Here is a 14,568-nt window from a genome sequence, read left to right as displayed (position 1 = left end):
GTGAGTCAGCACCGGGATCTGGCCAGCTACTCTCTCAGTTCTTTCCCCAAAGTCTCTTTCCCCAATCTCTCCTCCAGTGTCTCTAGCCCGTTCTGCCCCCACTTTTGCCAGAGACCAGGGTAAGTGGCTGCAAATAAAAATTTATGTGTTGGCCCTTTAAATGGCTCTTTGTGTCTCTAGCTGCCTCTCTGTGGCAGAGAGCAACCCTGCCACTTTTTGCAGTTGGTTGACCTCTGTGTACTTTTTGGGCTCTAGTGCTGTAGGCTGGAAGTCCCCGCTTATGATTTAGACCCTGCTCTTCTCAGGGGGGGTCCAGCTGGTCGTTTCAGTGTCCTTCTGTAGCTGCTGCCCGTGTGCGCCCTGCCCGCTTTCTCAAGTCTCTACCACACTCATTACCAGTCAGGTTGTGCTAAAGCTGATTCTTCTGTCTGTCCGAGGTTATAAGGCTCCTCCCTCACTTTTGTTCAGTTTTTTTGTTCCAGGTGATTTCTCCCCAGTTTAGTTGTAATTCCAGGTTGGTCCTGGGAGATCAGTGCAACTTCCACTCACTCTTCCGCCATCTTGAGTCTCCCAAATATGTACTATTTTTATTTGTCAATTAAATCTCAAAGCAGGAAACAATTTTCAATAGTAGGTTGTAGGTAGTCTGCTTATCCTGAAGGTCCCTTTATTCCACCCACACTTGATCCTCTTTGGACACTGATTTCTCAGTTTGTTTTAGAAATTTCTTGCCCTGACAGAGTAGCTCAGTTGGTTAGAGTGTTGTCCCAATACATCAAGGTTGCAGGTTCGATCCCAGTGAGGGTGTATACAAGAAGCAACCAACAAATTCATCAATAAACGTAACAACAAATCTATGTTTTTTCTTTCTCTCCCCTCTTTCCTCTCTCTCCAAAAAAAAATCAATAAATGAATTTTTTTAAAAAAAGGAATTTTTTTACAGCTGCTGTATCACAAAAGATGTATTGTTTACCATAACTTTTGTCCAAGCCTTCTTTTAACATGACTATATTTAAGTATGACATTCTATGCAGTGAAAGATTTGATCAAAAATGTCTCTGTTTTCTTAAAGGCTCAAGATCATTATATTCCCTCCAATTCCTGATCCTGGCAAGATTTTTAAAGAAATGTTCGGAGACCAGAATGATGATACTCTGGTGAGCACTGACTCCATGAGATTCAAAATTGTTTGTTTTTTTTTTTAACTATGGGATCTGTTTTAAGTTTGGTAAAATATACATAACATAGAATTTACCATTTTAAGGGTGCAGTTCAATGGCATTAAGTATATTTATAATGTTGTGTAACTGTCATCACTCTTTCTTGAACTTTACATCATCCCAAACAGAAACTGTGCCTATTAAACAATAACCCCCAGTCCCTGGTAACCACTATTCTACTTTCTGTCTCTCTAAATTTGCCTATTCTAGGTGCATCATATAAGTGGAATCCTTCAATATGTGTGCCCTTTTGTATCTGGCTTTTTCCACTTAGCATGTTTTCAAGGTTCATTCATGTTGTAGCATGTGTCAGAATTACACTTCAAAATTGCTTATTTGGAATTACATTTTATCTAAAAAATTAATGAAGAGCCGATTGGAAATGTCTCCAGAACACTTTGTCGTAGCCCTTGGCTTCATTCTCTCTCTGGAGTCGGGGACATGTTTGATCCTAACATATGGGGGAAGAGCCTCTGATATGGAACTAGCTGAATAGGCAAGGTGTATGACTCTTGGAATAATTTTTACAGCTTGATTTGGGGAGCTATAAAGATAGGGTAAACAATTGAAATAGATTTTGTTCATGCTATTGCTTGGAAAGCTGGCCTCTGAATGTATAACAGCTGAACTCCAGTTATAGTTGGTTTGCTGCAATCTCTGATGTCAGAATTTGTGGCTGGAAAACCTAAAACCTTATGGGAACAAAGGAGTTTGAAGTTTCTCTAATAAATACATTGGCCCAAAAAACACAAAGAAGACATTAAATAAAATAAATCTCAATACTATTTTATATATCTCAAATTATTAATATCAGGCATAGAGCAGTTAATAAGGGAAGTAGTTTAGCATAGTAGTCTGGGCTCTGGAGTCAGATTATCTGGATTCAAATCTCTACTGTGTCATTTACTATCTCTTTGACCTGAAGAAATTTCCTTAACCTTTTGTGCGTCGGTTTTCCCATTTGTAAAATGAGAGGTAATGGTAACACTTGCCTCATAGTGTTGTTATGTGGATTAAATTTCTTTAACACGTAAAAACCACTTAGTGTGCTTGGCACATTATAAATCCTTAGTAAGTATTAGTGATTTGCATTATTACTGATAATATTTTCCATTTATCTTTAGTCCCCAAACAATTCTTGTAATGAAGAGTGATTCACAATGGCAAAGATGATATGTAGGTAGGGAAGGAGGCCAGGTAGGCTGATGTGCTAGCCAAGGACGCTTCATTTGGATCACTTTTTCACCAAGTCATGCTGACAGACAGTGAATAACTTTGCCAGACTCTAGGGGATAGGGCACTGCTAGGCAGGTAGGTAAAGGTAGCTCCAGAAGTCAGCTGTCTGAGGAGGAGATTGTACATGGTAACGGAGGTGAATATGGCAACCAGTGGTTCTTCAATTTTAGTTGAGTTGCTATCACCTAGAATGTTTGTAAGAACGTAGAATCCTGGGCCTTAGCTCTAGAAATTCTGATTTAGCAAGTCTGGGATGGGGCCCAGGAGTCTGCATATTTGTCAGGAGCCCACAGATGATTCCAATCTTGGGAAGATGGTATGTGGACCAGACTTTGAAAATCATTGTTATAGATATTTGCCTTCAGATTACTCCCCCATCTCTTTCTTCATTTCACCAGCTACTGTGATAGATCACAGAGGTTGGGGATTGTGCAAGTACACTAAAAACAACTCTAACCAGCTATTAAAGGTCTACTATGTACCAGGCAGTGTACTAAGTGCTTTTCTTATATTCCCTTACTGAATGCTCACAAACACCCTGTGGTGTAGGTGCTGTTAGTACCATTTTACAGATAAGGAAATGGAGCCTCAGTAAGGCTAGTAGTTGGGATTTGACCCAGGACTGTCTAATTCCAGAGTTCTCTCTTTCCACTATGTTGCATTGCCTCTTGCTGGTTCGCTGGTTCAATTCGCAGTCTGGGCACATGTCGGGGTTGTGGGCCAGGTCCCCAGTAGGGGGCGCGCAAGAGGCAACCACACATTGATGTTTCTCTCCCTCTCTTTCTCCCTCCCTTCTCCTCTCTAAAAATAAATACAAGCTTAAAAAAACTTATTTAGGTGTGGCCACAAATAAATTGAGTCTTCTTCATAATTTTCCTTAAAGTTTCTAGTGTTTTGACAGTGTTTTGTTCATCACTGTAGTAACACTTTGGCCAACAGTATTTCTTCCTGTTACTTTGCTGTCTGCCTTTTCTCTGTGAGTAATTGGGCTGCTGGCCATATCGGGGGAGGGGGACACACAGGGGATTGCGTCTCCTTTGCATCCACAAAATATTTATCTATTCTTCCCCTGCTTCTTGGAAACCAATTTTATTTTCAGTACTGTGCCAGTTTTGCATTCTTAATTGGAAAGCAGCTTTTTAGCTTGCAGTTGACTTCAAATATTGCTGATTTTTAAAAATTCAATATGTCTCTTTAAAAACTAAGAATGTTATACCATATGGTCAAAAGAGCATGATCACACTTTAAGAATTACTCATTTCTTAGTATCATCTAATACTTAGTCCATATTTAAACTTTTTCCAATTGTCAAGAGACAGATAATATCTAGCTGTCCCACTATTAGTGAGGCTAAGATCGAACCCTCCTGCCATCTATGCTTATTTTTCCCCTTGCCACCTGACAATAATTTGTGTGGTGTTAGGTTAGTGCCCTGTCAACTCTTCAGCTAATGTTTTTACGCCAGTTGGTATTCTTGCTTGAATCACTAATTTCATTAGGGATTGTGTAATGATGATTTTTCTTTCTCATCTATCATTTAATCTACATTTATAAGCTGGCACTTTCTATAAAGCCCTGGTTCCAGGTATCAACTGGACTCTTTGGTTCTGAAATATAGTTTCTGCTAGAAAGATAGAAGACATGTTTTATTCTTTCCCTCAAGTGAAGGGTTGCATTATCAGCCACATCAAATGATACTAAATTAGTCCCCTCGATACCATATTCAGCAGTTCTTTTTTGAAGCTTCAATGATTTTAAGGAATTGGGACCTACAATTTATATTGTACAAATTTTTATTGTGCATGTTGATCTGAAGAAGACTGGGACATGTAATCAGTTGACCAGTGTTTTGCGTGGTGCTTAGGTACATGAAACCCACTACACTTCTATAGAAAATTCACTGTGAGAAATAACAAAATCTTGAAAGTATTCTTCAATTGAGAATTGATGTTCCTTCCATTATACTATGAAATTTATTTCTTTACAATATAAAAGCCTATATAACACACTATTTTTCTAGGTTTAGATTACTTACAACTAAAATCAGTTGTGTTAGCCTCCTAAACACTGATTTTTTTTCACCTGTAATATTTTTCATCTTGGGCCATTATTCTATTGTTGATTACCTTGTTTAAAGAATGAGCAGTGTGAGAATTGAATTGTGAACTCGTAATTTTGTGGATTTATTTTTTTCTGCAACTAACTTTAAAATTAGACTGACATATAATTTACAAAATTGAAGAATAGGTCAGAGCCTTTCCGTTTGTCCCTTTTACCTCACATAGCCGTAGTCATAGAAGCCGTGTTCAGGAAAAGGCCATGATGCTGATCAGAGTGAAAATGAGAGGAATCCAAGTTTTAGAAATGAAAAAAGGCAATTGAAGAAGACGAATGTATCCTCCCAAGCCTTTGCTGCTGCAGTGTTCACCTCACTGAAACAGATTGCTTTTTCCTGTCTGACACAGCTAAGCACTAGGTCGCATGACCAGAAACCAATGAAAGTATAATGCTTAGGGTACATTTTTTAAAAAGAGGACATTTTCTTTTAAAATAATATATATTTATTATTGAGAAATTAGAAATACAGATAATCAAAAGAGAAAAATAAAAGTCACTCTTAATCCTACCACTCAGATATAACCATATTTAATGTTAGGTGAACAACATAGAGAAATGAAAATACTTTTATTGGTAAATGGAATAATAGTAATACCGACAATAATGGTAATAGTTCATACTTAATGAACTTTTAGTAGGTATTAGGCACTTTTCGAGGCACTTCACTCATTAATTGGTCTCCATCTGCAGTAGGTGTTATCTCCATTATACAGATGAAGAAAATGAGGCACCAGGGGGATTACGTATAATACTGCTAGTACATAGCAATGGGAGAATCCGAACTTAATCAACAAGTGTCAGAGCTGGGATCTGAACCCAGGCATCCTGATTCTCTACACTTTTAACCAATCACATCAAATGTTTTAAGAAAATGCTCATATTTCTTTTTTTAATTGTTGTTCAAGTACAATTGTATCCATCTTCCCACCACCACTTTCTCACACCCCACCTACCCCCACCTCCCACCCTCAATCCTACCCGTCCTTTGGCTTTGTCCATGGGTCCTTTATACATGTTCCTTCCCAACCCTTTTCCTCCTTTCCCCCATTATTCCTCTCCCCTCTGGTTAGTGTCAGTTTGTTCTTTATTTCAATGTTCCTGGTTCTATTTTGCTTGCTTGTTTGTTTTGTTGTTTAGGTTCCACTTATAGGTGAGATCACATGGTATGTGTCTTTCGCCCCCTGGCTTATTTCGCTTAGCATGATGCTCTCCAGTTCCATCCATGCTGCTGCGAAGGGTAGCAGCTCTTTCTTTCTTTCTGCTGCGTAGTATTCCATTGTGTGAATGTACCATAGTTTTTTAATCCACTCATTTACTGATGGGCACTTAGGTTGCTTCTAGCACTTGTAAACTGGGAATTGTGCTGCTGTGAACATTGGGGTGCATAGGTTCTTCTGAATTGGTGTTTCATCTACCTAATAAGTGAATTTGGCAAAGCATCAGAATACAAAGTCAGTATTCAGAAATTGAAGGAATTTTTGTACGTCAACAAGAAAATGTCAGAAACAGAAATCAGGGGGAAAATCCTATTTGCTATAGCAACAAGAAAAATAAAATACCTAAGAATAAATCATATTTCATTTTATTTGAATTTAACAGGTGGGAAACAAATAGGTGAAACTAAAGGAATTTTTGAACTTCTGACAAACTATAAAGTAATATTTAATGATTATTGAAAAGAGTAATTTTTCCATTATGTTCTCCACCATCCTCTCACTGTTTTAAAAGTTCCAGTATCTACATTGTCAGTGCAGAAGGCCATTATATATTGTGTCCCTTACAGCCCTCATTTGCATGGATATGAATTTGATGCTTACTAGCTGTCTTTTATGTCTCTCTGGTCATTTTGGTTGTTTGAAGCTCTAAAAGTTTTCTCAGGAAGCATTCATGGGGCCAACATTTCCTACAATGTTACACATTGTTGGAGTTCACTGTATTAATAATTGGAAATCATTTTAGCTAGATATAAAATCTGATGTTCACACATTCTTGCCTTGGGTATCCTAAATGTGTCCTCCATTTTCTTCTAGCATAAAATGTTGCCAAAGTCTGCTGACAATATAATTTTGTTTCCATATTAAAACACTTGGTGTTTTTTGCCTGGTTGTCAGAAGATTTTTTTTTTTTTTTGCTTTGACCAATGTGGCTCAGTTGGTTGGCATTGTCCCATGAAGTGAGAAGTCGCTGGTTTGATTCCCGGTCAGGGCATATGCCTGGGTTTTAGTCTCCGTCCCTGGTATTGGTCGCCTATGAGAGGCGACCAATAGATGTTTCTCTCTCACATTAATGTTTTTATCTCTCTCTTTCTCCCTCCTTTCCCCTTTCTATAAAAATAAATAAGATCTTTTTAAAAAACAATTTTTCAAAGTCCAATCATTTTACCGGTATATGTCTTAATGCTGTTGGTCATTCTGAGTTAATTTTCCAAGGTATTATATTGTGCCCTTTCAGTATGTAGTTTCAGATTTTTAAAAAATTGTTCAGTAAAAATTTCTTCACTTACTGATTTTAGTTATTCTGTTCTCTTGTTTTCTTTGCCTGTCTTTGATATTTGCCATATCCTCTTGAATAATTTTTATCGCCTACCATTTCTTTTTGAAAAGGAGGGAAAAAGTCCTCCTTTTCATCCTGTGTTTCTTTTAAGGTATTATCTTTTGTGTTTATTTGCTCTTGTATTCCTTCTAGCTTAGTGTTCATTTCTGAGGTGATTTTCTGTCACAGCAACGCAACTTTGCTATTGTAGCATGAAATCAGCTGTAGACAATACAGAAACAAGTGTGTGTGGCTGTGTTCCAATAAAACTGTTAACAAAAACAAGTGACCTGCGGGCTTTGGCCCTTAGACCATAGTTTGCTGACCCTTGGTTTAGTCTAACAACTTTCTTGTACAGATGAGGGGACTGAGCTCAGATTTTACCCTTTTTCTTCATTAATAAGTAGAGATCGCAAGGACCAGGATATTTGCTCTCACCGTAAGAGACACACTTAAATTGAGGTCAAAGCGAGCTTAACTTATGCATAATTCCCAGTTCTAGCAAATGGTGTTACATGAAATTGTTAATACAGGGTCTTTCAAAAGTTTTAACTGCACTATGACTTTTGGGACATTTAATGTTACAGTTTACTAAGATGCTAGCTGACTTTTTGAACCTATTATATCTGTGGAGCAATGGTCAAATTTGAATGGTAAGAAAATAAAGGTCAAAATAATTGAAGTAAAAAATGTATGCCACCCTTTTATTCTTCTTCAGAAGACTTTGTTTTTAAGTTTGGAGATGTCCAAATTTGTATATCCTTTTAGGTTTTTTAAAAAGATTTTATTTATTTTTAGAGAGAGGGGAAGAGAGGGAGAAAGAGAGAAACATCAATGTGTGGTTGCCTCTCGCACGCCCCCTACTAAGGACCTGGCCCGCAACCCGGGCATGTGCCCTGACTGGGAATTGAACCTGCGACCCTTTGGTTTACAGGACAGCACTCAGTCCGCTGAGCCTCAGCAGCCAGGGCCAAATTTGTATATCTTTTAAGATAGCCATTCAATGTCACGTAACAATCCCATACTTTTTCCCTCTTTAAGTTTCATTCCTGATTGTTTTGTTTCATTAATTGTTCAAATAGATGAAGATTCTTAGGTTTAAAAAAAAAAGTAACAGTCAACACACACTCATGGTTCCATGCACGCAAAGCTAAAAATAAGCATTGATTCTGTGTACTCAGGGAAAGAACATGATTTAGAAAAGTCATTGTGTATGTTTTTTTTTTTTCCCTTTCTTCAGCACTGGAAGAAGTATGACATCTATGAGAAGCAAACCAAAGAAGAAACTGACTCTGTAGTGCTAATAGAAAACCTGAAGAGAACCTCTCAGTGATGGGGATAATTTATTTCAACCTTCATCCTGACTTTGTAAAGATTCATCCTGTTCTCCATTTGTTTTCTGGGGACTTGTTAAATGGAAAACGAAACTACTGGACTCTTTAAGAACAGGCAGCTCATAAGAGCCACAGGTTTTATGTTGTCATGCACCGAAAAACTAAAACTAATGGGCCTTTTGGAGAAGAGAGTGGAATTATTCTCATTGAATTATAAAAGCAGGCATCTTTTGTGAAGGTTACAAACTAATGGACAGAGCAAAAAAGTGATGACAGTAGAGTTGATCTTATCAAGAATTGTGACAACTGCCTGAGGGATCTGTGCCTGCTTTGTATCCCTTGTGTCAAACAATACCAGCAAATTTTATTTGTGGGAGAACTCATTTTTGGGTGCAACTGTTAGTGCCAAACTTGATTCACAGAGATGATCTAGCAAACAGAATTGAAAAAAAAAAATCTTATCTATTGTTTGGAATCCCAGTAAGTAATGTTTGTGGCTATTAAAACTTAAGAGTCTGGAATCATCATCCCTCCAGCAGCATTTTCCTCTGCTTTGAAAGGCCCAGACATCAGTGTTGGCCACAATGATGGCACCCACAGACAAAGCAGAGGCAGCTTCTGTTACCAGGACCTTTCAAAGCCATTGCAGGCTTTTAAGGGCCGCAGAGACAGAATGACGTATTGGGTATTAGAGTTTGAAGCACTGCATTCTGTAATGATATATTGTTTTTTTCTTCACCTCCTCTACTCAAATCAAGTATTAACTATGTGTCCAGATTGTGCTAGGTCCCCAGGAGTGAGGCATCTCCCTCAAAAGGTTGACAATCTGGTTGGGACTCCTCAGTTCTTAACCACTTTCTTTTTTTTCCACCAGTCATTTTTCAGACCCTTCAACTCCCTTGTTCCCACACCTGATTTCCCCTTTGCCTTTTCCCTCATTGTAGTCTTACACCTTTCAAAAGATATTGGAATAGAAATCTGCTGAAAACACCTAGAGGAGCAGAGAGTGATTTGTAGCTCAGGTAAAATGAGAGCAGACTGAGAAACAGTGACAACTTCTTGCATATTTTGTAACTTCTATGTGTCTGCATTCATTTGAAGGTTTTCAGCATTTACTATTTCTTTACGTATGTTCTAAATACAAAGGAGATATTATCTTCACTTAGAACTTTGCTCTTTGCTTGATAAGAAAAGGAGTTTTGTTTTCCTCTTTTTCCTTACTGTCACAAATAGTTATTAGTAGGTTTTATGTCTTATATAGATAACCAGCATCCAAGTCTCCAACGTTTGTATGCATTTTTTTTTGCATATGTTAGGGTTCCATTCTCACTCATCTCCACAACATATATATTCCCTCTACTCCTACTTGCTCCAAATTTATAGTATGGAAATGATAATGCCCTCCCTTCCACACCGTGTTTCTCTCCTTATACACATGGACTCAAATTACTGGTAGGAACGTGACAAATTTGTTATCACCAGTTCTCTAAACATTCACACATTTGTATTAATCAGATAGCACTAATTATAATTCCTGCTGTTAGGGGAAGGGAGATGAGAGATCCCTGCTCTTCACAGGTTTGTGAAAAAGTGGCAACCTGCTTGCACTGCAGAGGAGGAGCACTGTGTCCCCGGCTTTTCTGAGAAAATTTAGGTTCAGAGCAAGAGTAGATGCCAAGGTGTTACCTCCCTGTGCCTTTTAATTTTGAGGTCAGATTGAGGCTGGGAGACAGACATGGGTGTTCCACTTTGTTCTACTGTTCTCTAAAAAAAAAAAAAAAGTACTTTTCCTTTGTAGGAATGAGACTCCTTCCTTGCCAGGTCGTTTATAATTCTGGGAAGCAAAACACTGAAATACCTCACCCAAAGCCATTTTCCCTGTTACCTTATTTAAATTGTAGTGGTAGGAGTGCTTTGATATTCTTATTACCCAAGGAACTACTGATGCTGACTCTCAAGCATCCTGGCAGTGGAGAGATTGTATTTTGTTTCCATCCTCTTTTAGCAGTAAAATAGCTGAGGGAAAAGGGGGCAGTGAGTTATGGGAGTAACTAGCAATGGCTGTTTTACAATTGTTGAAAAGTGATCTCCAAGTCTTGGGAGCTCTTGGAGGCTTTAGTACTGGGTAGAGCGAAAGTTGGTTTACAGTTGTCCATATGGAAAACAATACAATAATTAATAAATAATACAAGAATAAATTCTGTTTCTCATACTCACAACTGCAAACCTACTTTTTCCCGCACCCTGCACATCAGTGGGAGTCTCATCACCTGTAGGAAACTAGTAGGTTCATTTACTATTTTATGTCTAACCTATACAGAATTTTTTTCTCCGTATACCTAAGTAAACCTACTGTAAGAAAGTTCATTCTTATTCTTGCATTGAGTTAAGTCTTTCTTCATCTGGGCACTAAAGGGATATGTGAAACAATGTTAACATTTTTGGTAGTATCTTCAACTAAGGATCATTGTGTTTGACTTCTTATAGGAAAGTTTGAATAAAATAAATATTGTCTTTTTATATGTCACCCAAATGTTTTCTTCTGGTTTTATTTTGGGGAAAGCACTGTGAGGAATGGGTGGCATAAAAAATGGGAATTAAAAGAATAAATGTGAAAAGTTCCAAGATAGCTATTTTATAATCAATCATTTATCATAAGCTTCCCTGATGTTCTCAATATGGCTATGTTTTCTGATAAGGCCATGCACTAAGGAATGTTAGTATTTGATACATTGTAGTGTGTTAATTAAGGGAAATAGAAAACTAGTCCTCTCTAATATTGTTTAAAATAGAGTACAATATACTTAAGGAAGCTGTCATGGTATACATGAAGGGGAACCCCTCGTTATAAGTTAATCACATTTACCAGGTTAGATTTGAAACTAACAAAATCAGTTCTCAATACCTGTCCTCTTAAGAGATGGTGATAGAGCTTCATATTTTCTATAATGACAGCAAAATGTTTTGAATGTTACAGGTTTTTTCTCATTTGTGTTGAGTCAGACCACATTTGTTAATGGTTCTGCGTCTTCACAGGATCCAAACCCCAGGATGTGTGCAGAGGGTACTGATCTTGGTTAGGTTAGTCCTGTTAATTATCTAGAATGATCCAAGAAGATTCTGGAAATCTACTTCCAGGTAAGTATAGTTTTGTTTTTTAACAGGAAACCTTTTAATTCTTAGTATGTCTGTTACGGAAAGCCAGACTCAAGACACGATTCAGGGAACGGAGTAAGCCTTTATTCACACGCGCGGGCTCAGAGGAGGCAGTCTCCAAATTCTGAGCCCCGAATCGGGGTTAGATAGGGGTTTATAAGCCCTAGCATTCCGGCGGGAAACGGATGGGCTTCCCAGGTGGGGGAAGGGATTAGCATTCAGGTGGGAGATTGATGAGATTGATGTGCTACCCAGGCGGGGGAAGGGATGTGAAAACGGGCTACAGGAACAGATAAGCAATGATTAACAGTTAACCTGGGAGGGGTCTCTGGCTAGGCTGCTCCTCTTAAGTCATCTTGCCCTTTATCATGTCAACACATTGAGTATTATGACAGAAAACATTTAACTGAAGACCCTTGGGTTGTGTAGCTGTATGAGGTCTATGGAAAACAAATTCCTGTAGCCACAAACAGGGTCACCTTATCTCAGGGGGAAAGAGCCAGAATGATCTAAGCACATTGATTTCCAGAGTCTTGTCTCTTTGAAACCCTAATGATTAGATCAAGCAACAAAAATTTTTTGGATAAATACTGCAGCTAAATCTTGCCATGCTTTTATTTCAAGGGAGGAGTTTTGCTGACATTTGGATGTGCTAGCTATTTTTATATCCCCCAAATGATTTCATTCTGAAGGTTCTTTGGCCTCTTTCCTAATGGCCACACTTTGAGTTTATCAGCAATTGCAATAGGAACATATTTCACTTCTACTTTTCAACATTTATTAGATAGACCAATATATAAAAAGAGAAGATTACTAATTATTGAGTGGCTACTGTGTGCCGTTACATGTGTTATTTCACTAAATCCTCATGTGAGTCCCAGGAGATAGGTTGCATTATTACATTCATTTTATAGGTGAAGAAGCAGACTAAGATGTTCAGTGTATGTATGCAAGATCACACAGCTAGTAATCGATTGAGACGCAATTGGAAAACAAGTCACCCCAACTTTAGAGCTTACATAACACAGCCAGTGATGCATTTGTTTGTCCTAAAGAGGCAACTACCTAAAGAATAAACATTGCACATTATTGCTTATCAACTGGAAGACTGGGAATTTAAATTATTTAATTACAAAGTGAGCTTTTTACAGTGTCTTAAGATTCATTTGTGCATTCGTTCATTCATGTGCCAGGCAATGTGCTAGGTACTAGGAATTTAGAAATGAGTAAGATTTGGCTTAGTATGAGGTGGTTAGTCAGTAGAAGGCTACTTTGTTCAGAGGAAAGAAATGTAGATTAGAATTTAGGCGTTCCAAATGACCTTGAGCAGGTATTTCTTGTCTGTCCACTTTCCCATCTGTAAAATACAGATAGATGTTAGGCTTAGTGATTTTTTTTGCCTTTAATTATTTTTATTGCTCAAAAGAGCTTCATTTTTTTAAATTTAGCTTTCTGACTGTGCTTGTGACTTCAATATTTTCACAACAATTTTCTGCTTCTCAATAAGGATAGCACGCTTGATCCTGTCACGCACACATTTAGTACCTGTGGGCCCACCATAGGCCCTGGCTGACATGTGTTTTTGTTTTAGACAACCTCGTTAGAACTTTAGGCCTCATGGCACGAACTCTGTGAAATTGGCCTGTTCACACTACATGTGCAGATTTTGGTGCTTTCCTGATCTTTTTGGTATAAAGGTAAATAATTCTATTGCCAGGGGTTCGAGACAGCCTGGTTTTGTTAGAGGCTGTGTTTAAGACCGCCTCCAGAGGTATGTCAAACGGTGGACCATTGTGAAAACCTAATGACACCATTCCTGAGACTTAGTGATTTCTTATCCTATCCAAGGCTCATAACAAAGGCCATAAGTTGTGGAACTCATGTATAAGTGAGGATCTTTGCTATAAATAATAGCAATACAATGGGCAATTCCTTTCGTCTCTTGGGGCATCTATAAAATGAGGAGGTTGGACTAGATTAGCTCTGTTCTGACATACAAAAAAAAATCAAGATGTTATTTACAGTTATCTATTCTTGATACAGGAAGGAGCTAGCTATTAGTAACTGCCAAAAATAACCAGAGTAGGTCCTTTAGTAAAAGGAATTGATACACTGAATGAATGCTATGGTCCATCCAAATCAGAATTTCCTCAAGGACCCAGCCAGGGTGGAACCTAAAAAATATTTTTTTTAGCAAGCTTTGCAGACTTTAGGTCATTTTGCCTAGAAACACAAGAAAGGACTTTGTATTATGTAGATTGTGTGTATAATGACTACATTTGATACATTACCTAAAATACACTTCATTTGATTTCAATGCTTGCAAATTTGCTCATTGAATTTGATGTTTTTGTTTTTCTTTGATCAAAATAAAACATGTACATAATTTAAAAAGTCAGTACCACAGGTCTTATAAAAACAGCTGTCCCCTCCTTATCCCTGATCCCTTCTCCCAGAAAAGATGCCCTCACTCTAATTCCTGGGACCTGTGATAATATCTCTACATGGCAAAAGGGACTTTGCAGGTGTGATTAGTATTACAGACCTTTTTTTCCCCCAAAAAGATTTTATTTATTTTTAGGGAAAGGGGAAGAGAGGGAGAGAAACATTGATTGAGAAACATGCCTTCTCATATGTGACCGAACCTGCAAACCATGTGGCCTGAGTGGAAATTGAACCTGCAAACTTTTACTTTGTGGACAATGCTCAACCAACTGAGCCACACCAATCAGAGCTATATTACAGAGCTACAAGTGTTTACAGTCCTTAAAATGGAGAGATTATCCTGAATTATCTGGGTGGGCCCAATCTAATCACTTGAGTTCATAATAGCAAAGCAATTTCTCTGGCTGGAAGCAGAAGAGGAGGACAGAGTCCAAGTTTGGAAAGGGGCTAAAGTCCTGTTGCTGGCTTAAGGACAGATGAGGCCATGCAGTAAGTGTTAGAAGGAACTGGATCCTGCTAACAACAAA

The 14,568-nt window shown here is 38.0% G+C and overlaps 1 protein-coding gene and 1 pseudogene across 1 annotated transcript in view; one reads left to right on the top strand and one right to left on the bottom strand.

The window, feature by feature from the left end:
* The window catches only part of IL13RA1 (interleukin 13 receptor subunit alpha 1), a 54,917-nt gene extending 45,181 nt beyond the window's left edge, over positions 1-9,736 (top strand). The window contains exons 10-11 of the mRNA XM_054580326.1: positions 1,073-1,157; positions 8,347-9,736. Of these exons, the coding sequence (XP_054436301.1) occupies positions 1,073-1,157; positions 8,347-8,439 (178 nt within the window). The 3' untranslated portion in view covers positions 8,440-9,736. The remainder of the gene's footprint in view (positions 1-1,072; positions 1,158-8,346) is intronic.
* Positions 9,737-13,040: 3,304 nt separating this feature from the next.
* On the bottom strand, positions 13,041-13,388 carry LOC129076136 (60S ribosomal protein L34-like; annotated as a pseudogene).
* Positions 13,389-14,568: the final 1,180 nt, after the last annotated feature.

Source organism: Pteronotus mesoamericanus, unplaced genomic scaffold, assembly GCF_021234165.1.
Source record: "Pteronotus mesoamericanus isolate MK-2021 breed Mesoamerican mustached bat unplaced genomic scaffold, CSHL_Meso_final contig_57, whole genome shotgun sequence".
NCBI classification, from domain to species: Eukaryota; Metazoa; Chordata; class Mammalia; order Chiroptera; family Mormoopidae; genus Pteronotus; species Pteronotus mesoamericanus.
Note: the sequence above shows the minus strand (reverse complement) of the source record. Positions and strands in the feature narration are given on the sequence as shown.